This window comes from Mizuhopecten yessoensis, unplaced genomic scaffold (assembly GCF_002113885.1).
Source record: "Mizuhopecten yessoensis strain PY_sf001 unplaced genomic scaffold, ASM211388v2 scaffold10911, whole genome shotgun sequence".
In the NCBI taxonomy this organism is placed as follows: Eukaryota; Metazoa; Mollusca; class Bivalvia; order Pectinida; family Pectinidae; genus Mizuhopecten; species Mizuhopecten yessoensis.
The window spans coordinates 372,008-398,993 of NW_018408783.1; the positions used below are offsets into that span (position 1 = coordinate 372,008).

General features: G+C 38.2%; 3 protein-coding genes across 5 annotated transcripts in view; 1 reads left to right on the plus strand and 2 right to left on the minus strand.

Annotated features, from left to right (window-relative positions):
* Positions 1–14,300, plus strand: part of LOC110463491 (E3 ubiquitin-protein ligase HECW2-like) — a 49,872-nt gene extending 35,572 nt beyond the window's left edge. Inside the window, exons 16-28 of one of the 3 annotated variants that reach the window (XM_021518117.1) lie at positions 331–415; positions 1,685–1,862; positions 2,466–2,557; positions 3,281–3,401; positions 5,015–5,128; positions 5,471–5,623; positions 7,375–7,473; positions 8,055–8,187; positions 8,929–9,075; positions 10,521–10,635; positions 11,133–11,218; positions 11,568–11,680; positions 12,934–14,300. In XM_021518117.1, coding sequence (XP_021373792.1) covers positions 331–415; positions 1,685–1,862; positions 2,466–2,557; positions 3,281–3,401; positions 5,015–5,128; positions 5,471–5,623; positions 7,375–7,473; positions 8,055–8,187; positions 8,929–9,075; positions 10,521–10,635; positions 11,133–11,218; positions 11,568–11,680; positions 12,934–13,045 — 1,548 coding nt within the window. In that variant the 3' untranslated portion in view covers positions 13,046–14,300. The remainder of the gene's footprint in view (positions 1–330; positions 416–1,684; positions 1,863–2,465; positions 2,558–3,280; positions 3,402–5,014; positions 5,129–5,470; positions 5,624–7,374; positions 7,474–8,054; positions 8,188–8,928; positions 9,076–10,520; positions 10,636–11,132; positions 11,219–11,567; positions 11,681–12,933) is intronic. The other 2 variants (XM_021518118.1, XM_021518119.1) reach the window with 2 other exon arrangements.
* A 4,158-nt stretch (positions 14,301–18,458) lies between these two features.
* LOC110463481 (stress protein DDR48-like) lies at positions 18,459–19,139 on the minus strand. The gene has a single exon (XM_021518100.1). The coding sequence runs from the start codon at positions 19,137–19,139 to the stop codon at positions 18,459–18,461; it is 681 nt and encodes a 226-aa protein (XP_021373775.1).
* Positions 19,140–19,966: 827 nt separating this feature from the next.
* LOC110463482 (elongator complex protein 2-like) overlaps positions 19,967–26,986 on the minus strand; it is a 44,229-nt gene continuing 37,209 nt past the window's right edge. Inside the window, exons 17-21 of the mRNA XM_021518101.1 lie at positions 25,179–25,371; positions 22,423–22,544; positions 21,979–22,109; positions 20,719–20,820; positions 19,967–20,490 (exon numbers count right to left, since the gene is read on the minus strand). Coding sequence (XP_021373776.1) covers positions 20,337–20,490; positions 20,719–20,820; positions 21,979–22,109; positions 22,423–22,544; positions 25,179–25,371 — 702 coding nt within the window. The 3' untranslated portion in view covers positions 19,967–20,336. The remainder of the gene's footprint in view (positions 20,491–20,718; positions 20,821–21,978; positions 22,110–22,422; positions 22,545–25,178; positions 25,372–26,986) is intronic.

Sequence of the window (26,986 nt, forward strand, 5' to 3'; positions counted from 1 at the left end):
GACAGTTTGATACTTTGAAAATTTTGAGCCAGCCCTACCCCCAAGGGCTGTAGGGTGGGGCCCAAAGGAGTCAGTGTGCTAAAATTTCTTCATTTTCCTTGTTTAGAATCAGAGGTGCTAGTTTCAAGTACTTTTTAGTCTTAAATCTGTATGCTAGATATTGAATAAGGTGGTTTTATTGTTTTTTGTCACTTTGAATAATATTTCTGTACATGTTAAAAACAAAATAAATATATCAGGTGACCGTTTAAGGCCCATGGGCCTCTTGTTTATTTATTGAAAGCGTAAATGAATGTTACGTTCTGTTACGTATGCATTGCTTATTTACAGCCTCCGCCCCCTCCGCGACACGTGGCAGTGACGGAGGTAGAAGATGTACCCACAAGTGAGTCAGCATTAGTTGACTGTAATACATGTATGTGTGAATCCTTAATTTTACAGTTGTATCAATCATTATGACATTTAATCTATTTAATCTAGTAACTTTATTTACCTTCACTTTCTCTGCGCTTTGTATTACCCTACCCTTACTTAACTTGTACGCTGTAAATACAAAACTCTCTTATTGCCCTCTCTTACTTATTAACACATTATTAACATTCAGTGACGACGGCAACTAACCTGCAGATTTGGGGATTTGCTTTTGTGTCCTCTACTTTGGGGACACGAAATCGACCAAAATAAATCTGCTGCACCCATTGCAATATACTTTTTGTTTGTTTCCTTACAACTTGCTTGGTCATTAATACCTCACTTTAGGAAATTTTCGCTGCAGTTTAATTTTCGCCTTTTTCGCCCTCCATGATGAATGCAAATTACCATTACAGCAAATATAAGTAAACAGCATAATATACATGGTAATGAAATGTGAAGGGGGAAGTTAACACTTGGTGAATATCGATTTCATGGGTGAAAGGTGAAAGTTTGACTGAGCGAAAAAAAATCCCAAGTATATGGTACTTATTCTATAGTGACTTTTGATTGACAATTTTCCCTCAAAAATGTGTACTATTTTTCATTATAACTTATATATGATCATCTCCCTTGGTGGGTTGCATTCAAATGTATTAACTCCCTTTCTCATTCCGTAAAGATTTCTGTGTTGAATGTATCTCCATTTTAAGTATATAACAGTGAATTATGATTTCTCCCTTATAGTATACACTGTATAGTGATTCATTAAATTTCTCATTATTAGCCTTAACTATTATGTGTCCCTCCTTTGCCTGCAACGATATGTGTTTTTTCCCCTTTTTAGCCTATAACAATGTATGTTAACTACCGGTACTTTTTAGCCTATAACAATGTATGTTAACTACCGGTACTTTTTAGCCTATAACAATGTATGTTAACTACCGGTACTTTTTAGCCTATAACAATGTATGTTAACTACCGGTACTTTTTAGCCTATAACAATGTATGTTAACTACCGGTACTTTTTAGCCTATAACAATGTATGTTAACTACCGGTACTTTTTAGCCTATAACAATGTATGTTAACTACTGGTACTTTTTAGTCTACATTCATGACCTGATTTTCTCTTATTTAAATTATAATAAACCTTCAAATATTTGTCTTCTTTTAGTTAACAATAATATGCATATTTTCACCCTTTCTTTCTTTAGCCTAAATATTTGTTTTTCACTGTTTTTTGCCTACAATGAAATATTATTCACTTTTTAGCCTACAACGACAAGGTTGTGGCCTTCCTTAGACAGCCAAACTTGCCAGACATTCTAAAGGAAACGTATCAGGGCTTTAGCAGTCACCGTCTACGTGACAGAATCAACAGGATACGCTCCGAAGGAACAGAGGCCCTGGACAAAATGTGCAATGATATGGATCTCATTTTACTTTTGAGGTAAAGCTCCACTTTTGCTATATTTTATCATTTGAAAGTTAAATGTTATGGTCTGTACTTGATTGTATTGTACTGTTTAATGAATTATGTGGTGAGCTGTAGACAGATCCGCGCTATCACAAGGAGGCAAATACACCAACCTACCTTGTCTCTGGCACACATATACACATGCATGCTTTCACAACACACATGGAGGCATGTCCTTAAGTGACATTAGCTATTAATAGGACGTTAAGCAATATACAACCAAACAAACCCATCTGAAAATAACTTTTCCTATTAATGTGGTGTACATGTATAATGGTGAAATATTTGTAGCTCACCTGCCCGAAGTCAAACAACTTCTGAAGAAGAACCAATAAGCATAGAATCATACAATAATATTTGGCTTGTAGTTTCAACAGATGGAGCCGGCAGAGTTTGCGAGTGAAATGTTTGTAGCACAGATAACATTTAATGATAACATTTTCTTATGACTGCTTAAATATTCAGGTGAGCAATACAGGCTCTCTAGGCTTCTCGTTTAATTTGTATAGAAACCTATATATCCTGTGTACATTCTGTTTACATGCAGTATGTTTTTATAACTATTTCTCTTTCCAGTGTATTTGAAAATGACATAATGTCATATGTGCCTCCCCACTTGGTCCTCACTAGGACTGAATCACCAGGGGAAACGCCACAGGGCTCACCTAGTAAGTACTCTCAACTCTTTATCCTCATCTGTTTACCACACAGTGCCACAGGGCTCACCTAGTAAGTACTCTCAACTCTTTATCCTCATTTGTTTACCACACAGTGATCGGCACATGTTAGATAATGTGTAAGTCAGATTGGTTGTTGCTATGATTAAGATGGTGAACTTTCAAATATGCCGGAGTTTTTACCAAAATGAATTGTAAAGATGGATAGTAACGGGGTCAGCATTCCAGGGACTTGTGTGTGTTGTATCATTTTAAAGTTTGAAGATATAACTGTATAATTACAGGTTTATAATATTTATCAACATAATCATACCTAATACCATTTTCATATCATTTTACAACTGCAATGCCTCTAAACATTTACAATTTTATAAAGGTTTCTGACACTGTGTTTCATTCTGTCCATATGATATCTTTACCAGATAGATATCATTAGCTTGACTCATGAGTAACATATTTTGTGCAGTAAAGATGTAATTTTTAGACAACTGAATTTTAACAAATCAAATTAAAATCTGAAAATGTGTATAAAAAAAAATCCAACACAAAGTTTTTGAATTCTGGTGTTTCCCTTCGTTAAATTAATGCTAACTTATAAAACAATTTCAGGTTTGTTTTAGTTGCTTTTGTCAGAATAGATGACCCTTAACCCTTATGTACAGGTATTAATTGCCTTTTAAGAATGGGGAGTTTTGTTTGCCCTTTTTGTTCCAGTTGTTCAGAGAGCCAACGTAAGAGTACCTGCTCCGTACAAACGAGATTTCCAAGCGAAACTGAGAAGTTTTTACAGGAAGTTAGAGTCCAAAGGATATGGCCAGGGGCCTTCCAAGTTAAAGTAAGATGGGATTTCAAAATTGTTCTGTTCCTCAACTTGTATCTCACAGAAGTTACATGTGGGATAGTTCAAAGAAATAAGTATAACTTTGAAAATGTCATTACCAGACCAGATTTTACTTTATAATATGATTTGATAAATAGAGGTTACACAACGAGTGGTTGTTGAATATGGTATTTATTTCACTCAAGTTAGTTAATTTTCAAAAGTTACAAAAGACACGAGCTTTAGCGAGTGTCTTTCTGTAACGTTTGAAAATTAACTAACGTGAGTGAAATAAATACCATACTAAACAACCACAAGTCGTGTGATCTGTTTCTACCACAATATCTGGAGTATTCCTGATTTGAATAGCATACACACATTTTGTTGACAAGGCTGGCGTAGTGATATGACCCATATGTAAAAAGTCACTCATTAATATTCAAAAATGACTTTTTTTACAAATTTAATAATTTTCAAAATTAATGTTTCGGCAACAACTTCGTGAAAAAATAAAATAGATGAAAGACTTTAAAAATTGAGAGTATGCAATATTGCATTAATTAATATAAATTAACCACGGACTATATGCGCGTAAGCATACCGTACGAAGTCTGCCTCCCGCCAAGTGATGAAGACAAACTAGGTAATCGCTGTCTATGTCCAAAACCATAGTCCTGGGACGTTTCTTCGTGATGTTCGATGGTTGACGTTTATAGTGAGAGTTCCGCCATAGACAGGCCCTCCAAATATTGATAACTGGACATAGAGAGAGCGAAATATTTCCCGTCTCTGTTACAGATCTTGTTTGGGTTTCACAGAGACATATATGGGCATATTACGTCTCTGGGTTTCATGACCTGGACACGCGACGTTATTGCATCGAAAAGATATTGAACGTCTGTAGCAATTTTGCCTGGTACAAGCGATCAAATCTTTAAGCATCATCTTATTTTGCTGCCTTAATAACCCCTTTTCCCGTCGCATAACCTCACAAAAGTCACCAACATTTGCCGGATGTTGACAGCAGACGACGTTAACAAAACAACATGCGGCAAAAAGCGTGTGAAAAAAATTGTCCGGTCAAAGTTCATCTTCTCGACAAATCAAAACTACGGAAGGTCATATACCACGTGTGATATATCACTCATATTTATCCAAAAGTCTGCATGTTTATACAATGATCTGAGAGTGGAATAACACAGCGTATTGTGGTAGAAATATATTTACCAAGTATTAGGGAACACTAGTTGCCCATCTGTTACCTTTGTAGCAGAACTAGACTGGGTGGATTGTTAACAACCTGGTAGCTCAATTGGTTAGAGCTTCCGTCTAGAGTTCAGAAAGTCGCAGGTTTAAATTCTGGCATTTCTCCTTCTCCTCATGACCTGTTACACCTTTATAGATATCCAAGCAGCTGCTTTAAAGAATCCAAACATACACAGTATTCACAACCAAAACCAACATACATGGTATTCGATGAATATATTGAAATATGTCTTGATTTAAAATATGGAATGTTTTAAAATCAGGAGAAAAAAATGTTTATACAGATTAGATTGTGACAAAAACAATATGCCGAGACAGACAGGTTTTGACTGTTACAGTTATATACAATTTATTTTGACCAGGTTGATGGTGAGGAGAGATCATGTATTAGAAGACTCGTTTAACAAGATCATGTCTACTCCCAAAAAGGAGCTGATGAAGAGTAAATTGTACATCACATTTGTGGGCGAGGAAGGGTATGTGTTTGTAATTCTATTGTTCCACAAATTCCACTGACATTGATATCTCAACTGTGGAATTCAAAAGAAATTCATGTTTTTCAGTGGATTGTCAGTGGAAAATTGAATTCAATTGTAATTCCTCTTAAAATTTTGTTTCCAATCCAATAATGTTTTAATATGAAATAACATATGCAACCTTGAATAAAATCTGATTTACTCTTATAATAACAACTGTTAAAAATTGTCTGTTTGTGTGATATTAAATGCATTATAAGGTTAATACATTTAAGATTTCTGTGTAAACCTCATCTTTTAAACAGAATATGTAGTAAATATGACTTATATGTACCTCAACAGGTTAGACTATGGAGGCCCTTCTAGAGAGTTTTTCTTCCTCCTGTCACGTGAGCTCTTCAATCCCTACTACGGTCTGTTTGAGTATTCTGCTAACGACACCTACACCGTACAAATTAGTCCTATGTCTACTGTGGTGGAAAATAATCTCGAGTGGTAAGTCAACCAAATACTGATTTGATAAATTATGGAAAATAATCTTGAGTGATGAGGAAACCAAATACTGATTTGATAAATTATGGAAAATAATCTCGAGTGGTGAGGAAACCAAATACTGATTTAATAAACTATGGAAAATAATCTCGAGTGGTGAGGAAACCAAATACTGATTTAATAAACTATGGAAAATAATCTCGAGTGGTGAGGAAACCAAATACTGATTTAATAAACTATGGAAAATAATCTCGAGTGGTGAGGAAACCAAATACTGATTTAATAAACTATGGAAAATAATCTCGAGTGGTGAGGAAACCAAATACTGATTTAATAAACTATGGAAAATAATCTCGAGTGGTGAGGAAACCAAATACTGATTTAATAAACTATGGAAAATAATCTCGAGTGGTGAGGAAACCAAATACTGATTTAATAAACTATGGAAAATAATCTCGAGTGGTGAGGAAACCAAATACTGATTTAATAAACTATGGAAAATAATCTCGAGTGGTGAGGAAACCAAATACTGATTTAATAAACTATGGAAAATAATCTCGAGTGGTGAGGAAACCAAATACTGATTTAATAAACTATGGAAAATAGTCTCGAGTGGTGAGGAAACCAAATACTGATTTAATAAACTATGGAAAATAGTCTCGAGTGGTGAGGAAACCAAATACTGATTTAATAAACTATGGAAAATAGTCTCGAGTGGTGAGGAAACCAAATACTGATTTAATAAACTATGGAAAATAGTCTCGAGTGGTGAGGAAACCAAATACTGATTTAATAAACTATGGAAAATAGTCTCGAGTAGTGAGTAAACCAAATACTGATTTAATAAACTATGGAAAATAGTCTCGAGTAGTGAGTAAATCAGTAGTTACTGTGATGAAAATAGTTTATCTTGACTTGTGAGTAAATCAAGATGACTGCATATATTAGATAGTGTAAATGGAAAATAATCTTGAGATGTGAGTAAATCAAGCTACCTGTGTATCAAACTATGGTTGATAAGAATCTCATGGTCAGTAAATCAGCTACCTTCGTATGATACTTTCAGTGGAGAATAATCATGAAAGTTGATTAAATCAAGCTACTATGATAGTCAACTCCACTGGTCCAAAAGGCAAAGGGAGCTTGTCGTGGTGAAATGTTGTGTACTTTAAAAGGCTACTTGTCCAAAACTGCTGAAGGGTTTTTGGCTACTGGATAATCCCTTGGCCAAGGGAATTCATTGTTGTTTGAAATATATAAAGGGTGTGGCCTGCTAGGAGCAGAGGGACATGCCAAAAGATTGAAATTAATCTTTAGCAGACAATGGTGAAGGGCTTTTGACCTCATTTCCATACACTAGAATTTTAAGTTTTACATTATGCAAACATATATAACAAATAAAATATATATATCATTTATCACTTTTTTTTTGTCAATTCCTGCAGTTAATTTTGGTTTTCTTTTTATGTTGCCTGCAGTTTCAGATATAAATAACTAAATCTGTCTTCAACACGTGATTTCAGATTTTCTGACACATATGCATGCCTTGACTCAAGTTTCTACTCTACTTCAGTGTTGTTTTCATTAACCTATTATGGTAACTGCTTAATTATTCTGTTGCTGAACAGTAAGTAATTTAGCAGCGTTTGCCTATGCCTGCCTCTCTCTTCATTTTATTGTTCTGTTAATCTAAACCAGTGATGGTACTAATAGATGCTTTGGCAATGCTTAACCATGTCTGCCTCTATCTTCAGGTTCCGCTTCGCTGGTCGAGTGTTGGGACTCGCTGTTGTTCATCAGTATTTATTGGATGCTTTCTTCACCCGACCATTCTACAAGGCATTACTGCGAGTGTAAGTGTTAATTCTACAAGGCAATACTGCGAGTGTAAGTGTTAATTCTACAAGGCATTACTGCCAGTGTAAGTGTTAATTCTACAAGGCAATACTGTGAGTGTAAGTGTTAATTCTACAAGGCATTACTGCCAGTGTAAGTGTTAATTCTACAAGGTATTACTGCCAGTGTAAGTGTTAATTCTACAAGGCAATACTGCGAGTGTAAGTGCTAATTCTACAAGGCAATACTGCGTGTGTAAGTGTTAATTCTACAAGGCAATACTGCGAGTGTAAGTGTTAATTCTACAAGGCAATACTGCGAGTGTAAGTGTAAAATCTTCAAGGCAATACTGCAAGTGTAAGTTTGTGATTGTGAATGTTCAGCTATAGGTAGGCTGGGTTTGATTGACATGGCTTGAATATATAAAGGTAAAAAGAAACCAAAAAAAGAGAAAACCACCAGAAATGCAATGAAGGTTGTTATTCTTTAGTACCATGGACATGTTCAGTATGTGTAATGAATGTCAGCCTTTATAAGAATCACCATGTATGACAAATGGCCATGATGTGTGTTTATTGATGACTTTATGTGGTTACAGTTCGTGGTCACTAGGAGATGTTGAGGCGCTGGACGCTGAATTCCATCAGAGCTTGATGTGGGTGAAAGAAAACGACATTACAGAATTAGATATGGACCTCACCTTCTCAGTCAATGAGGAAGTGTTTGGACAGGTGAGTAGCTCTGCTATACATGTACTCCACTACATCAATCAGTACAAATTACTTACCACACTTGTCTTGTTTTGGGAGTCTGGATCAAAGGGCAAATAGACTATAAGAGCTCAAACAGATTGAAAATAAATTATTCCCTCACTTAGTTAAGGCAGAGGAGTTGTATATCGATTGCCTTTTCAATGTGTCCTTCAATATTTACAATTGCTCTTCATCCTTTCATTGTAATGCATTGAGAAGGCAAATGATGTTATGAGACTATAACAACATTTGCTATTGTAACATCATCAATATCTTTGTGATGTCATCAATTTCATTGTTTTCAACACTTAAATTTTCTGTTCAAAAAGCTGTTCGAAATAACTAAATAAAGCAAAACTACTCTATCACAATGTAAATATAAATAATGAATATTTTAGCAAATATTGTCACGGTCCTTATTTAACACACATTTCTATTGCTGACAGAGGTTACACTTGACTGACTTTTGAAGTAAAATCCTGGTGTATTTAGGAATCATGGGGTGGGGTATATCTAGGTGAGCCCATGCTCACTTTGTTTTTAATTTTGCGGGAAATTGTTTGAAATCCAATTACAGTGTGTAACTTTACTTTGTGCAAATGTTTACATGGGAATTTTCACAGTTGTTGATTGGCTGTGGATTAAGTCCTCGTTTGATTACAGGTGACAGAGAGGCTGGCTGTAGATTAAGTCCTCGTTTAATACCATGTTTGATTACAGGTGACTGAGAGAGAACTGAAGCTAAATGGGAAAACCTTGGCTGTGACAGAGAAGAATAAGAAAGAGTATATTGAGAGGATGGTAAAGTGGAGATTGGAGAGAGGAGTTACGGAGCAGACTGAGGGACTCATCCGTGGCTTCCACGAGGTGAGCATTGAAACATCCAGCTCATCTGAGACTCCGCATAATACTGACTCAAGGATCCCTGTCCCACTGCACTCTGGTTTTTATACGCCTGTCAAATTTTGACAGGAGTATTATGGTATGGTGTCGTCCGTCCGGCGTAAACTTTTGTTTGTCCGGCAATCTCCTCCTACATTTTTCGACCGATATCTTTGAAACTTGGTATACATTACAATCATGATATGAAGTTGTGTCTCCTAAAAGAATTATGATTCGACAATTTTTCCAAAAGTTTTTGCCCTTTGTTCATTTCAGTATTTAATTTTTGTCCAGAGATCTCCTCCTACATTTTTTGACGGATTTCTTTGAAAACCTAGGCTAAATAATCATGATATGTTGTGTTTCCTTGAAAAGAATTTTGATTCAACAATTTTTGCAAAAGTTATTGCCCTTTGTTTATTTCAGGATTTGATTTTTGTCCAGAGATTTTCTCCTACATTTTTATAGCATGTCAGCTAACCACTCTTAGAATGATGCAGATCTTATTTCAATGTAAGAAAGTATATAACACTATATAGCATTCGATGGGCGTATATTGTTCCGCCCCGCGGTACTCTTGTTCATGTTACAGTAACCTCCCCTTAATTTCGTTTTGGATATAGCTGTAGAACAGTTGGGTCAGGACAATTCCGTTGTCCAGGTAGCCCTAAATAATAGGGCATGATTGTAGGTTTATGCAGTTTCCAAGTGTAAGCTCTAACGCTTGTTAGGATTCTTTTGTTTCTTTATACCGTATAAATGAAGCCTACAATATAAATGCTTTTAAGTCTACGTAATAAACAATTGTAGGTCTTAATATATATTATTAACTAAATGATTCCAAATAGAGAAGTTATCATTTAGTTAGATACAAATGTTAAAAGGGTTACACTAAATACAGTTGTATCACCATGGTTAGTCTGTCTTACCAGGTATCAGCTGTACATGACAGTCCCGCTCTGTGCCCTAGCTGCGAGTGATAGGATGAGGGGTTGTTGTGTGTGAGGAAATGTGGCCGTGCATGCACCTACGAGAATACTCGAGAGGCATGCACAGTCACTGGTGCTCGAGGTCCATACTCGCCACTCTCACTCAGGTGTGACGTAAACATACCCGCGTGGACAGACTAGGCCATGCCTATGTATTGAGTAATGAACACAATGTATGTCACTGGTGCTCGATGTCCATACTCTCCACTCTCACTCAGGTGTGACGTAAACATTCACGCGTGGACAGACTAGGCCATGCCTATGTATTGAGTAATGCACACACTGTACAACTATGTACACACAGTCTACACAAGGTTCAGGCAGGTTATACAGTTGAAAGCTTTGCTATGTTGTAGAAAGCAGTCATGCATGTATATGTAATGAATTCTTTGTCCAGAAGATGGCAGGGTAAACATGGTTTTGCTTTGTTCATGTTTGTAGGTCCTGGATGGTCGCCTTGTGTCCATGTTCGATGCACGGGAACTAGAGTTGGTGATAGCTGGAACAGTAGAAATAGATGTCCATGATTGGAGGAGGAATACTGAGTACAGATCTGGTATGCAACAGGACTAAAAATTAATTTTGAATACTACAAGTCAGTTGGGGTAGTAGTTTCCAATTTTTACTAGTTCATGTGTAAATTGTACTAACTCATTATTATTAAACAAGATAAGCAATATCAAATTTTGACTAGACAATCTAGGACCACTAGTCAAGCTGGAGGTTGTGCTGGTCTCAGATTGTCTGGCTACCCTTATTGTCTGTCCCAGATGTATGCTTTTGGCCAGTTCTGACTCTAACATTACTCACATAACTTGGAAGTTCTAGGAAAACTTAACCTGACTACATGTTAGTCCTCTAAAACAGGTATCAACAGTAAAATCAACTTAAACAATTACAGACTGGTCATCTACTGAAGATCTTATAAAGTTAAAACGTGGTGTAACGAAGATCGGATGAAAGGCACTTACGATTTTGCTTGCATCTTTGTAATAAGTCTTATACATGTATTGTGTACAGTGATATAATTTGTATTTCCATGCTGTTGTGTAGGCTATCATGATCAACACCCTGTGGTGCAGTGGTTCTGGACAGCCATAGAAAAGTTTGACAATGAAAGGAGACTTCGACTCCTACAGGTAAATTCTTGTGCCCTAGATCTGTACCAAGATAATATTCCTTTCTTTAAAGTATGTTTATTGGTTAACCATGATTTCAAAATATTCTTAATTAATAGTTGATGATTTCTTGATTTGTATTTTTAAGTTTTTGTATTCTAGAACTAAGATATTAAGGAATTTCTTCAATGGAAGTCACAATTTCATTTGCAACTTGAAAAGTTTGCTAGGCAAAAATATATCTTCATTTTATATATATAATTGGTGCGAGTTTCATTGTGTGGAAGGAGGAACATGTTTTTCTCTGTACTGTTTCAATTTGTGATAGATGCCTCCATTATACATTTCAAAGACCTCTGTTCTGTTTCAGTTTGTAACAGGTACCTCCAGTATACCTTATGAAGGTTTCTCTGCTCTGCGGGGAAGTAATGGACCAAGGAAGTTCTGTATAGAGAAATGGGGTCGAGTCACTAGCCTACCTAGGTATGTACCAAACAATTGTGTCCAATGACTAGTCTACTTAAGTATGTATAGAGAAATGGCATCTGATGACTAGCTTACCCTGGTTTGTACAGAGAAAAGGCATCCAATTACTTGACTACAAAGAGTCACTATTTTCAAAATGGAAGCCATTCCAAACCCATTTTCATGGTTTCTGAGCTAAATCTGGTGGTTGGAGTGAGAGAAAAATACTCTCTCTTGTAAAATGTAAAATATTTTATCAGAAATAATCCCTCAGGACTTTCAAATTTGAAAACCCCTCGGGTGGAATTTCCCTATCCTACACCCCTGGGAATGAAAGAGTCTTTTACAGTCACCCTAGGGTTGAGACGGGGTGGGGGGGGAGAGAGATTCCCATGTCAAAACAATTGTATGACATCACGTCAACAATGCATTGAGCCCTTAATGTCAATGTTACATTAAGCATATGACAGGGTCAAGGGGCTTAGAGAAAAAGAATATTTCACCCCCTTAATTAAGTTGAGATGCAGAATCTCGGATTGAGATTATCCTATCTCATGCCCAAAGAGGTGAAAGTTTCTATTATCTCTGGCTTACTAAGGTCTGTTCTATAGTTTACCACAGGAGAGGGGTGGGAGACACTCTTCCTGGATGTTAGCGCAGGGGGTCGTAATGTGGGAAGAGTACCGGAGAAAACCCACGTGGTCGGGCAGGTGACCCCAAACCTTTTCACATCTGATCCCCAACCGAGTACCAGAGAAAACCCACGTGGTCGGGCAGGTGACCCCAAACCTTTTCACTACATCTGATCCCCAACCGAGTACCAGAGAAAACCCACGTGGTCGGGCAGGTGACCCCAAACCTTTTCACCACATCTGATCCCCAACCGAGTACCAGAGAAAACCCACGTGGTCGGGCAGGTGACCCCAAACCTTTTCACTACATCTGATCCCCAACCGAGTACCAGAGAAAACCCACGTGGTCGGGCAGGTGACCCCAAACCTTTTCACCACATCTGATCCCCAACCGAGTACCAGAGAAAACCCACGTGGTCGGGCAGGTGACCCCAAACCTTTTACATCTGATCCCCACCCGAGTACCAGAGAAAACCCACGTGGTCGGGCAGGTGACCCCAAACCTTTTACATCTGATCCCCAACCGAGTACCAGAGAAAACCCACGTGGTCGGGCAGGTGACCCCAAACCTTTTACATCTGATCCCCACCCGACCACCCCTACATTTTACCTGCCTAATACTGTCTGTTTGTTCTGCAGGGCCCACACATGTTTCAACCGACTAGATCTGCCTACCTACACCTCCTTTGACATGCTGTTTGAGAAGTTGGTGACGGCTGTGGAAGAAACGAGCACGTTTGGAATAGAATGAGACTGTCGCCTTGGTTATAAGTCACCAAGTGGGACATGCGATGTTATGTTACCATATACCATCGGAACTAGTTCTGTTTTACCTCTACGTAAGGAAATGCCTAAGAGACAGCTGGATAGTTTCAAACTTCAGGGAGCAGGGTTAAATTTACACTGTGGTGACATGAAGTCTGTAGGAGTAGGACCAACACTGAAGTCACACTTCCTTTATCGTGTAGTCATCACCAACACAAGTTAACGATTTCCCCTGCCATTGATCATTGGCGTGGCTTAATTGTTATAAGAAACTGTTATCAGTAAATTCTTTCGAGTTATTCGCTAATGAAATGTTGGCAAGAGGTTGACATGTTTGGTTTACATCTTGAAATCCATACACATAGTGCTTGGTCAGTTCTGTCAAGTGCTGTAAGAATCTCGCTCAAAACCCAATATCAGAAGATTGTGAATTTGTGTATGTTACGATGTGTAGTGAAGTGTTGTTTGGCTTTTTACATTTAATGATACATATCTCAAATACATTATAAAAAATTCATGTGAAATACCACAGGTTTATACACTTTATAGTGGTACACTGATAATTACAATTTCTACCTGTGGGGAATGTTTTACCTTACATAGGTAAAGTTCTACCTGTAAGGCATTACTTTCATAATTACCTGTTCTACCTGTATAATTGTTTTACCTTACATAGATATTAAAGTTTTTCTAGTAGGAATTCCTCTCCTATATTTCACCCCTTTTATAGAGGCATAATAGAAATGATATTCTTGTGTTGTAACTCTCAACCAATTTCTTATCATTGACATGAAATACAAATGTATGACAACTTTTCCTCTTGCTTATACTTCATAAAGACACAAACCTTGTCTTCTGGGGACCACTTGAGTATTCTTCTTGAGCATAAAAATATCAGTGATTTGGAATATCAACAGGTTTGACAAACATTAGCCTCAGCTCTAAGTACTGCATACAAGGAAATTTCACCCTTCACAAGCATCTACATTCGCCCGCTGTTCATTTTGCCCTTATATGTTATACTTATTCGACATACTAATATTTGGTATCATGATAGTTACATCGTTATTTCAGACAGCAAACAAGCAGAAGTTAAACTGTGATGGAAATTTCACTATACAACTACAATCCACATTTGCCCAGTGTTCATTTCGCCCTTTGTATGTAATTTTTATGCCTGCGTACTAAAAGTCGCTGTCATGATAATTTCATCCTCATTACTGAGGGCAAACAAGGCGAAAGCTAAACTGGTGGAAATTTCCCGGTTAACAGTATGCTATCAGTCAGATGCCTGTTTATCATAATTATCATGTCCCTATGCCAACTGTGTGTTGAAGCATAACTACTGTGTAAAGTGACCTCACAACTGTCCCTCCCGACTCTTACAGGAGGGAAGCATAACTACTGTGTATAGAGACCTCACAACTGCCCCTCCCGACTCTTACAGGAGGGAAGCATAACTACTGTGTATAGTGACCTCACAACTGTCCCTCCCGACTCTTACAGGAGGGAAGCATAACTACTGTGTATAGTGACCTCACAACTGCCCCTCCCGACTCTTACAGGAGAGAAGCATATATAACTACTGTGTATAGTGACTTCACAACTGTCCCCCCCCCGACTCTTACAGGAGGGAAGCATAACTACTGTGTAAAGTGACCTCACAACTGTCCCTCCCGACTCTAACAGGAGGGAAGCATAACTACTGTGTATAGTGACCTCACAACTGTCCCTCCCCCCGACTCTTACAGGAGGGAAGCATAACTACTGTGTATAGTGACCTCACAACTGCCCCTCCGGACTCTTACAGGAGGGAAGCATATCTACTGTGTATAGTGACCTCACAACTGCCCCTCCCGACTCTTACAGGAGGGAAGTGTTGAACATAAGATTGATCTACATGTGTTATTTATTTATGTAAAATGTGTTGTCCATAGCTAACAAGATATAGAGTATATCAGTATGTGTTGTCCCACCCTGTACTCTCAGTCCTCGTCTTGATAAAGTTTTATATATATATAATCATTGTTATATGTTTGTCTACTGAATGTTGATTAACATCTTAACCATGCATGAATAATTTCTCTCCTAGCTACATGACTTTGATTTGAAAGTAACTAAAATTCTTATATTTATATATTGACAATGAAATGTCTCCCTATCATCAGTCAAAAACCAGAGGCAATCTATTACACGTAGCCATCGGGATGATTCTCCACATCCGTGGTACATGTACAAGTAATTGTGATAACTACCGATTATACGGTCTGCCAAATGACTATAAAATAATCATGTTCACAATCAATAAATCAAAGATAAATGATAGATGTGATCTACAATTCGACATTCAAGTTGACTACTATGTGTTTTAATATTAAAGCTGTCCTTTGGCTCGAATTATTTACTTCATATTTTATTTACTCACAAAACCTATTGCAGTGTTTTCCAGTTGTTATTACAAATCAATGATGAATAGAATGATGATATTGTCAACATAGTTGAAATCAGTAGTTCACATACATGTATTTAAATCTATTAATTACCGTAAAACCAGTTTTGAAAAAGAGTATATTTAAAGTAATTGATCCCATAAATCTTACATACACCATGTTTCATCACCTACTATACTTAAGGTTTTGAGGTGAACAGTATAAAATGTGTAGTATCAATGTCACTATCTGATCCATACGTGGTTCAGCTTTGTTGTTTTTTGTATTGTAAAAATACATTGTTTACAATAATGTGTCAAAAGCCTATGTCATATAATGAAAAGAATCTCAGTTTGAGATTAACAAATTCATTCAGAAAATGTTTGAATTCTGCTCTGCAAATTGAAACCATTCTTCCCTTGTTTCATCCATATTATGACATCTGCATTGTAGATGTCAATCATGTCTTCTAGCATAGATGGGAAATATCTCATTGTTCACAAAGGTAACATGTCAAGGCAGGTACTGAGGACAATTGTTGTGACCAATGTGGCAATGCATGGTGAATAGGTTGTTTGGTTCTCGATTTACACAAAGAAACCACACGATCCTTGTTCTTTACTGGGCTCAACCATCAGAATTTTAAAGTATACAGAAACATGATGGTTATTATACTGTTCGTGTTTTTAACTGTTTTTACTTCCCAACAATAAGAAAAGCATAATATTTATGTTTAAAAATACTGGAATTCAGTTGCAATAATTATTGATCTTTTAACACTATCAGTGTCATATGCTGACTGGTACATAACCTTTCTTACGCTGAAGATGTGTACCCAAACTAAGATGGTAACCCCGAGATCTGTTAAGGCTGTTGATATTTACTGTACTGGGTGTTAAATCACCTCTTATGATAACCCCGAGATCTGTTAAGGCTGTTGATATTTACTGTACTGGGTGTTAAATCACCTCTTATCACTGTTGTACTGCATGTGTTGTTCTAGCTGGTAGTTAAATTTCTGCCTCCCCCAGATAAAATCTAACTGAACCTGTTTGTGAGAATTAATGTGTACGGAGTAGAAGCTAGTGGTGATAGTATGGTTGGTCTGTATAATCACTTGTTGTACAGCCGTGTGATGTGTACATCTTTCGTGTCTAAGTTATATTGTACGTAGGTTTGTAGTGCCTCTACATGTATATATTGGAGAATTGTACATCTAACAAGGAGTCTACTTACAGGTAGCGATGTATAAATATATAAGTCATTCAAGGTGTATCCTTTCCTCTTTAGGATTTTAATGAGCTCAGGATTAATGTTGTGTATCTGTTGTACACTAATGTGTACACTGTCTGCTATGTAACCATCAATGTCCATCAACAAACAAGTATTTGTGGTGTAGTGTCACTTTTCTTTTCCAATTTCCTCTGTGGTTCAATTCTATTGGTTGGCAATGTCTGGTGTCTATAGATGCGTCTCATTAAAGTCACCAAGTGTTGTATCACTTTGTCAAATAAATCTTGATATATTAATCGTCCAATATGATTAAAACCAGATCTTTAATTTCACCCCGATACTCCACGTTTCCTTGACTGGAACGTAAAGTATCGGAGTAGAATTAAAGATATGGTTTTAATCAGATTGTTAATTGTCTTATCAATCTCAGCATGTCACTTGTTGTAATAAACGTGAATAGGAGGTATTGTTAAGTTTACATGTATAATTTGCCCCGGGTATGGCATTCAAAACTTTGGTCAGTAGAGAAATTTTAAAATGGCATGTATGGGTATTCATTGTATATATATGTACTGCTATTATATCTGGTTATATATCCACACCGCTATTTTGCTTAATTGAAGGCAACTTGTATACTAAAGGTTATAATTGTACAGCATTGCTTTTTCCGTCCGTTCCATACCAGACAAAATAGTTCACAAATATAAGTCTTGTTTTCTTTCAATCAGTATTTCATAGCTCTGATTATCGATCTAAATAACAACAAAGACCAGACCTGAAGATTTTCTTGAAACATGATACAGTGAAATTTCCCATCAAATTAAAAACCATGTTGAAAGTTTCGTAGCGGAACTGGACTGGGTCGATTGTCGGCGACCAGATAGCTCAATTGGTAGAGCATCCGCTAGAGTTCGGAGGGTCCGGTTCGAACCCTTGTCTGGCCGTGCATTTTTCCTCTCCTGTTACAGTTTAATGTGAATTATTATTGATTATAGCAGACAAAACTGTTTCCATATAATATTTCTAGAAAAAAAGGTTATCAGGCCAGTATCAAGTGATCCAGTCAAAGAGTTTGATGTTATGGATTTACTGGTCACTGTGGATTTACTGGTCACTCTAAACACATCTGTTGTACGTAGCTAGCATTCCTGCCCATCGTCTCTTCAACATTCACTCATATTTCATCGAGGACTTGGGTTTTGCATGTAACATTTTTGTATGGTATCCATATATACAGTAGATGTATGTAGAAAATTACATAATCCCTATGTTGTTTCCTTATTTTTGTTTACATCAAATTTTCACTTGTGTATATTAAGAACTCCTCATTAATATATTAATTTTTTAATATAATTGTGTATTAAATCTTGCATACTTGTCTGAAGTTTTACATTTTAATATTTAAACGTCATGATAATGCAAATAGCAAGCTCTTTATGCAATACATGTGAACATATTATTATATACATTATGTGTTGTAAGGTTTTTTAAAATAATAAGTCCATTCATTGTACGCTGAACTGCATATGTATCCTGTCATGTCAAAAATGATTGTATGTTCTGGACAGGAATAAATTATTTTAATTGAGTTAACCTTGTTCTTATGTTTTTTGTTGGACAAACTCTCTGGTCAGACTTAAGTCATTGTTTGTGGTCTGACTGTGGTCCAACTCTCTGGTCAGACTTGAGTCATTGTTTGTGGTCTGACTGTGGTCAAACTCTCTGGTCAGACTTGAGTCATTGTTCATGGCCAGACTGGTCCAACTCTTTGGTCAGACTTGAGTCATTGTTTGCAGCCAGACTCTGGTCAAACTCTCTGGTCAGAATTGAGTCATTGTTTGTGGCCAGACTGTGGTCAAACTCTCTGGTCAGACTTGAGTCATTGTTCATGGTCTGACTGTGGTCAAACTCTCTGGTCAGACTTGAGTAATTGTTTGCAGCCAGACTCTGGTCAACCTCTCTGGTCAGACTTGAGTCATTGTTTGTGGCCAGACTGTGGTCAAACTTTCTGGTCAGACTTGAGTCATTGTTTGTGGTCTGACTGTGGTCCAACTCTCTGATCAGACTTGAGTCATTGTTCATGGCCAGACTGTGGTCAAACTCTCTGGTCAGACTTGAGTCATTAGTCGTGGCCAGACTCTGGTCAAACTCTCTGATCAGACTTGAGTAATTGTTCATGGCCAGACTGTGGTCAAACTCTCGGGTCAGACTTGAGTCGTTGTTTGTGGTCTGACTGTGTTCAAACTCTCTGTTCAGACTTGAGTCATTGTTTGTGGTCAGACTGTGGTCCAACTCTCTGATCAGACTTGAGTCATTGTTCATGGCCAGACTGTGGTCAAACTCTCTGGTCAGACTTGAGTCATTGTTTGTGGCCAGACTGTGGTCAAACTCTCTAGTCAGACTTGAGTCATTGTTCATGGCCAGACTCTGGTCAAACTCTCTGGTCAGACTTGAGTCATTGTTCATGGCCAGACTGGTCAAACTTTCTGGTCAGACTTGAGTCATTGTTTGTGGTCTGACTGTGGTCCATCTCTCTGATCAGACTTGAGTCATTGTTCATGGCCAGACTGTGGTCAAACTCTCTGGTCAGACTTGAGTCGTTGTTTATGGCCAGACTATGGTCAAACTCTCTGGTCAGACTTGAGTCATTAGTCGTGGCCAGACTCTGGTCAAACTCTCTGATCAGACTTGAGTAATTGTTCATGGCCAGACTGTGGTCAAACTCTCGGGTCAGACTTGAGTCGTTGTTTGTGGTCTGACTGTGTTCAAACTCTCTGATCAGACTAGAGTCATTGTTTGTGACCAAACTGTGGTCAAACTCTTTGGTCAGACTTGAGTCATTGTTTACGGCCAGACTGTAGTCAAACTCTCTGGTCAGACTTGAGTCATTGTTCATGGCCAGACTGTAGTTAAACTCTCTGGTCAGACTTGAGTCATTGTTTACCGCCAGACTGTTATCAAACTCTCTGATCAGACTTGAGTCATTGTTTGCAGCCAGACTGTTCAAACTCTCGGGTCAGACTTGACTAATTGTTCATGGCCAGTCTGGTCAAACTCTCTGGGGTGAGACAGGTCAAGTTATGTGGTGAGAATTTATTATCAATTATCCCTAAGTAATTAGGTTTACGACAGTGGTATTGAAGTATCATTGACCAATCTCTCTGCTATTAAGTCCTGACAATAAGTCATGTTGTTCACCAAAACCACTGAACACCTCTCCATGATCTAAATCAACTTAAGACAGGTTCATATATATTATCACAGATTTATTTGAAATGCACATTTTTTTACAAAGTACACTACACATTTTCTAACCAAAAAAGAAATATCCTAGACATCAGGGTTGCAGCAGTCAAATGTTCAAAAGTCACGGTCTTTATCAATATAGATTTTTGCGAGGTCTATATCCTAGATGGGACTTGTATCAAATTGCTTGATTTACACATCGTAGACGCGGTACTTGATGGACTTTTGTGCAGTCTATCTTCAAGATGTCGCTTCAATAGATTTTAAAGGAGGTCTATATTGAAGATGCAGCTCTTCAGAGATGATCCATATTGCAGATCTTGACTCTGTCAAACTTTCGTGTGGTTGATGAGGCAGATGCAACCACTGTCAAACTTTTGTGAGGTCTATGTCGTAGATACGGACTCCGTGATCTGCCCCACAGCTGGCCAATTGAAGCCATGATTCATCAGCTTCCTGGGTACCTGCTCTACCTAAACATGGACGAAACCTCAGCTGCTTTACTGTCAGGTGATGGACATTTCTAAAAGTCTGTCAAAGAAAACTTTTAGCAGGTTTTAGCAGTAAAGACGCACTGCCAATCATGACTGGATAACTTTGTGCCCAATAGTCATTTTTACATATACACTTCAATTCAAATTCACATAAATTATTTTATTTATAGAATTATTTTCCTTCTAAAATGTTTTCATCTTTTCTAAAAAAAAAAAAAAAATCTTTTTTTCATAATATTATAACGGCAAAAGGATACAGTTGACCAAAGCTCTTCCAAACAGAGGATTGATCATTGTCTGTAACGTTCCAAGTGTACAAGTGTATGGAGCCATTCTCCAATCCTACAGCCACCATATATCTGTAATAGAAGTAGTCAAGCATCTTATGATCTGTCGTGATAACCCACATACCTGTGTTATCTAACACAAATGTGATCTATAGCTGGCAAGCTTTTATCCAACAAACTGGAGGTAAGCATACCTAAAACAAACCAGAATAACCTGTAACCAACTAAAACACCTGTGAACAGACCAAACTATAGAAGTGTACATATGGTTATAGCAAAATTGACGAATCTTATATTGTTAACTTGCACATAGTTTTACACTTTTGTGTACATAATTATACTTCACTGGTCATTTGTCTGATGAAAGTGACAGAGTATTTACTGTACAAGTCACTGAACTGTCACACATAAACACTTACTGGTTGTGTTACATGAACCTTTCTAGACAGTACGTACCATACTGGTCATTGAACCGTCGCACAAAACACTTACTGGTTGTGTTACATGAACCTTTCTAGACAGAACGTACCATACTGGTCTTTGAACCGTCATACATAAACACTTACTGGTTGTGTTACATGAACCTTTCTAGACAGAGTACATATCATACTGGTCATTGAACCGTCACACATGAACACTTACTGGTTGTGCTACATGAACCTTTCTAGACAATACGTACCATACTGGTCATTGAACCGTCACACATAAACACTTACTGGTTGTGTTACATGAACCTTTCTAGACAGAGTACGTACCATACTGGTCATTGAACCGTCGCACATAAACACTTGCTGGTTGTGCTACATGAAGCTTTCTAGACAGAGTTCGTACCATACTGGTCATTGAACTGTCACACATAAACACTTTCTGGTTGTGCTACATGAAGCTTTCTAGACAGAGTTCGTACCATACTGGTCATTGAACCGTCACACATTAACACTTGCTGGTTGTGTTACATGAACCTTTCTAGACAGAGTTCGTACCATACTGGTCATTGAACTGTCACACATAAACACATACTGGTTGTGTTACATGAACCTTTCTAGACAGAGTTCATACCATACTGGTCAATGAACCGTCACACATAAACACTTACTGGTTGTGCTACATGAACCTTTCTACAAGACCTAACTGTAACCTGCTATATCTATAATAAGACAAGACACCTGTTATCAAATTGAACCCGACATACCTGTAACAAGACATACCTGTAATGGTAATCAGACGTACCTGTTGTTTGACATTTGTACTGGTGCCACATCCACTGCTGTAGCCGACTCTCCAACATCTATCATTCCGATTGGCTTTCCTACCATGTCTCCTCCAGGTGAGAAAAGGTCTGGTCGTCTCCATACTAGAACCTATTGGGGAAAAGGTTTCTTTGAGCATCAGTCAACAAACTTTTTCGTTTCAAAGCATTTGATGAACACTGACCAGACAGACTTCCACCAGGTAAATATAAGTTTTATAAACAAGGTTTTATTTGATTGAATCCATCAGGTATCATCCACTGGAATATAATGTCAATGTTATGTTCATGAATACTATTACAATAGAAAATACGTTACTTAGGTTGTTTGGTGTTTAATGAATCGGAATATGTTTTGATTTAAATTATCAATATTATCATACCAATCTCCACTCATTTAAGTTGATTTGTCTAATGAACGGTACCTTTTTATCTCTGGCTGCAGTGAAGAAGTACTTGTCGTCATGTGACCAGGCACATGACCAGATGATCCTGGTGTGGACGGCAGATTTCTTGTCTGTGGCAGCCATCTTGGAAAATAGTGGCTCTACATGCGACAATAGATCAAGGTTGGTGTTGGTTACAGAAACAAACATCGGATGTAACTAATACATAATTCTGCTTACTGTGTCTATACCCTAAACATTACCTGTCAGGTGTCCACTTACTGTGTCTATTCCCTAAACATTACCTGGCAGGTGTCCACTTACTGTATCTATACCCTAAACATTACCTGTCAGGTGTCCCCCTACTGTGTCTATACCCTAAACATTACCTGTTAGGTGTCCACTTACTGTGTCTATACCCTAAACATAACCTGGCAGATGTCCACTTACTGAGTCTAAACCCTCAACATTACCTGTCAGGTGTTCACTTACTGCGTCTATACCCTAAACATTACCTGTCAGGTATTCACTTACTGTGTCTATACCCTAAACATTACCTGTCGGGTGTCCACTTACTGTGTCTATACCCTAAATATTACCTGTCAGGTGTCCACTTACTGTGTTTATACCCTTAACATTACTTGTCAGGTGTCCACTTACTGTGTCTATACACTAAACATTACCTGTCAGGTGTTCAGTTACTGTGTCTATACCCTAAACATTACCTGTCGGGTGTCCACTTACTGTGTCTATACCCTAAACATAACCTGGCAGATGTCCACTTACTGAGTCTAAACCCTCAACATTACCTGTCAGGTGTTCACTTACTGGGTCTATACCCTAAACATTACCTGTCAGGTGTTCAATTACTGGATCGATACCCTAAACATTACCTGTCAGGTGTTCAATTACTGGATCGATACCCTAAACATTACCTGTCAGGTGTCCACTTTCTGTGTCTATACCCTAAACATTACCTGTCGGGTGTCCACTTACTGTGTCTATACCCTAAATATTACCTGTCAGGTGTTCACTTACTGTGTATATACCCTAAACATTACCTGTCAGGTGTTCACGTCCTGTGTCTATACCCTAAACATTACCTGTCGGGTGTCCACTTACTGTGTCTATACCCTAAATATTACCTGTCAGGTGTTCACTTACTGTGTTTATACCCTAAACATTACCTGTCAGGTGTTCAATTACTGGATCGATACCCTAAACATTACCTGTCAGGTGTTCACTTACCGTGTCTATACCCTAAACATTACCTGTCAGGTGTCCCCCTACTGTGTCTATACCCTAAACATTACCTGTCGGGTGTCCACTTACTGTGTCTATACCCTAAATATTACCTGTCAGGTGTTCACTTACTGTGTATATACCCTAAACATTACCTGTCAGGTGTCCCCTTACTGTGTCTATACCCTAAACATTACCCGTCGGGTGTCCACTTACTGTGTCTATACCCTAAATATTACCTGTCAGGTGTCCACTTACTGTGTATATACCCTAAACATTACCTGTCAGGTGTTCACGTCCTGTGTCTATACCCTAAACATTACCTGTCGGGTGTCCACTTACTGTGTCTATACCCTAAATATTACCTGTCAGGTGTCCACTTACTGTGTCTATCCCCTAAACACTACCTGTCAGGTGTCCACTTACTGTGTCTATACCCTAAATATTACCTGTCAGGTGTTCACTTACTGTGTCTATGGTGTTGGTTACAGAAACAAACATCGGAAGCAACTAATACATAATTCTGCTTACTGTGTCTATAACCTAAACATTACCTGTCAGGTGTTCACTTACTGTGCCTATACCCTAAACATTACCTGTCAGGTGTTCAATTACTGGATCGATACCCTAAACATTACCTGTCAGGTGTTCAATTACTGGATCGATACCCTAAACATTACCTGTCAGGTGTCCCCCTACTGTGTCTATACCCTAAACATTACCTGTCAGGTGTCCACACTTGTGTAAAAAATATATAATGCTTCTAGGTAGCATTCACATATCCCAGTTGAAACGGTTTAGGTGACGCAGAAATATTCCATAATAAACGAACGCACTTGGACCGAACAGTATATAGAGCTAAAAAGTGCAAAGTTTCACAGAATTTTGTGACAAATATATAACAATATACAAAGAATAATATGTCCTTCTCTCATTCGTCCAACAAATCATATAATGTATCATAAAATATACACGAGAATTGACTTTGATTTATAAAGAAATAATGCAAACTAGCGATTGTCAGCGTTTTAGTTTTGATAAGGCACGTCTGGACCCCTCAATATACACGTGCTGAATAATCCTGAGGTCAGCCTCGATTCAGATCTTTTTAAGTTCAGCTGTTTGAAACGGTAGAACTTGATACGCCAAAGGGGCCCTAGAAATCTACATAATTCCTTTAGTACAAGGTTGATAAACCAGTAATTTCAATCTGATATGAACTTTTGTGATTGGCAAGATCATCTTTACTTCAGGTTTTGTAGACGATCACCTCAAAGTTGTAGAAATTTGCTTACTGGTATTTTATTTGTTTGCCACTTGGTTGTGCTATAGTCAGACACAGTTCGATTTTGTTCTTTGATCCTTAGGCCATTAATATTGTTTGAACTTAATGACATGTAAGGACGTTACTCGGGACTGATAGGTACAGATATTGTAAAGTGTATCTTACCAATAGTTAATGGGATGTTCTTTAATTTCTGACCAATGGTTCAGGACATATTTAGGATGACTTGTACACTTTACCAGAAAAACATGGTTTGGGATTTCATTACCTGTATCAGTAGCATCCTTGTTTCTCCTTTTATACAGAACCCAAGTCCGGTCCCGGGACACAGTCAGCAGAAACTGACCACTGTGAGAGAATGCGATGTGAGTGACGGTCAGTGAGTGACCCTCCAGAGTACCTTGCTGTGACCAGGTTTTTGTATCATACAATATCACACCAGCAAACTCTGCCTTAGCTGCCTAAAAACATAAGTTCACTTTTATATACAGCCGTCACGAGAGGCACATATGGCATGTATCAGTTGATATTACAGAACAAGAGGCCCAGAGGGCCTGTATCGCTCACATGGATAATAAAGCAACCATGGGAATTTTTCTTATTAAAAAAATCCCTCCAATGGTACAGAAGAAAAAGGATTTTAAAGAATTAAACCTCAAATTCCCCTATTGGGCCCTGCAACTCTGCATCAGTACCCAGAGTGGCCAATTATACAAAATTATGTCCCCTTTGCCCAAGGATACTCTAGGCCAAATTTGGATAAAATCCCGCCAATAGTACAGAAGGTGAAGGATTTCAAAAACTTAAACCTCTAATTCCACTTTTGAGCCCCGCAACTCTGCACCCAAGGGGCCACACCAACCGTTTATACAAAATTATGACCCCTTTACCCAAGGATGATCCAAGCCAAATTTGGTAAAATCCCTCAAATGGTACAGAAGGAAAGGATTTTAAAGATTTAAAGCTCAAATTTCCTTTTTGAGCCCCGCCCCTCTGCACCCAAAGGGGCCACACCAACCGTTTATCCGATTGAGTCCTTTTTACCCAAGAATTCTGCAGACAAAATAAGCACACAATCCCCTTATTCCTACGGTAGAAGAAGGATTTCAAAGGTTTTACCTCTATTTCCCCTATTGGGCCCCGAACCTCTGCCTGCAGTCGGTCCAAACCCATCGTTTATACAAAACTGAGTCCCCTTGGCCCAAGGATGTTCCAGACCAAATTAGGATGAAATCCCTTAATCCCTGTGGTAGAAGAAGGATTTTAAAGGTGTACCTCTATTTCCCCTATTGGGCCCCACTCCTCTGCCCCCAGGGGGGTAACACCCACCATTTATACAAAATTGAGTCCCCATGGCCCAAGGATGCTTCAGACCAAATTGGAATGAAATCCCTTAATCCCTGCGGTAGAAGAAGGATTTTAAAGGTTTACTTCTATTTCCCCTATTGGGCCCCACTCCTCTGCCCCCAGGGGGCAACACCCATCATTTATACAAATTGAGTCCCCATGGCCCAAGGACACTCCAGACCAAATTGGAATGAAATCCCTTAATCCCTGTGGTAGAAGAAGGATTTTAAAGGTTTACTTCTATTTTACCTATTGGGCCCTACCCCTCAGCCCCCCAGGGGGGCCAAGACTGCTTTTCATACAAAATTGAGTTGCCTTGGTCCAAGGATGTTCCAGACTAAGTTGGGATAAAATCCCTTAATCCCTATGGTAGAAGAAGAATTTCAAAGGTTTTACCTCTATTTCCCCTATCAGACCCCGCTTCTCTGCCCCCAGGGGGAGCCACACCCACTGTTTATACAAAATTGAGTCCCCTTGTCCTAAGGATGCTCCAGACCAAATTTAGTCAAAATCTACAGGGTCGTTCAGGACTAGTAGCGCTATAAAGGAAAAGTTGACGGACGGACGGACACCGGACACCGCAGTATGGCATAAGCTGACCATGGTCCTTTGTACCAGGTGAGCTTAAAAACATACCGATGAACTTGACAGAAATAGAATTCCTAAAAGTTGTGTTTTAATTTTTGAATCCTTTTGTGTGTTGCACTATGTCATTCAGATGATCGTGGT

What these genes read in the sequence shown, in the direction of transcription:
- LOC110463481 (XM_021518100.1), bottom strand. Translation starts at nt 19,139, where the DNA reads ATGAACAATGACTCAAGTCTGACTAGAGAGTTTGACCACAGTCTGGCC.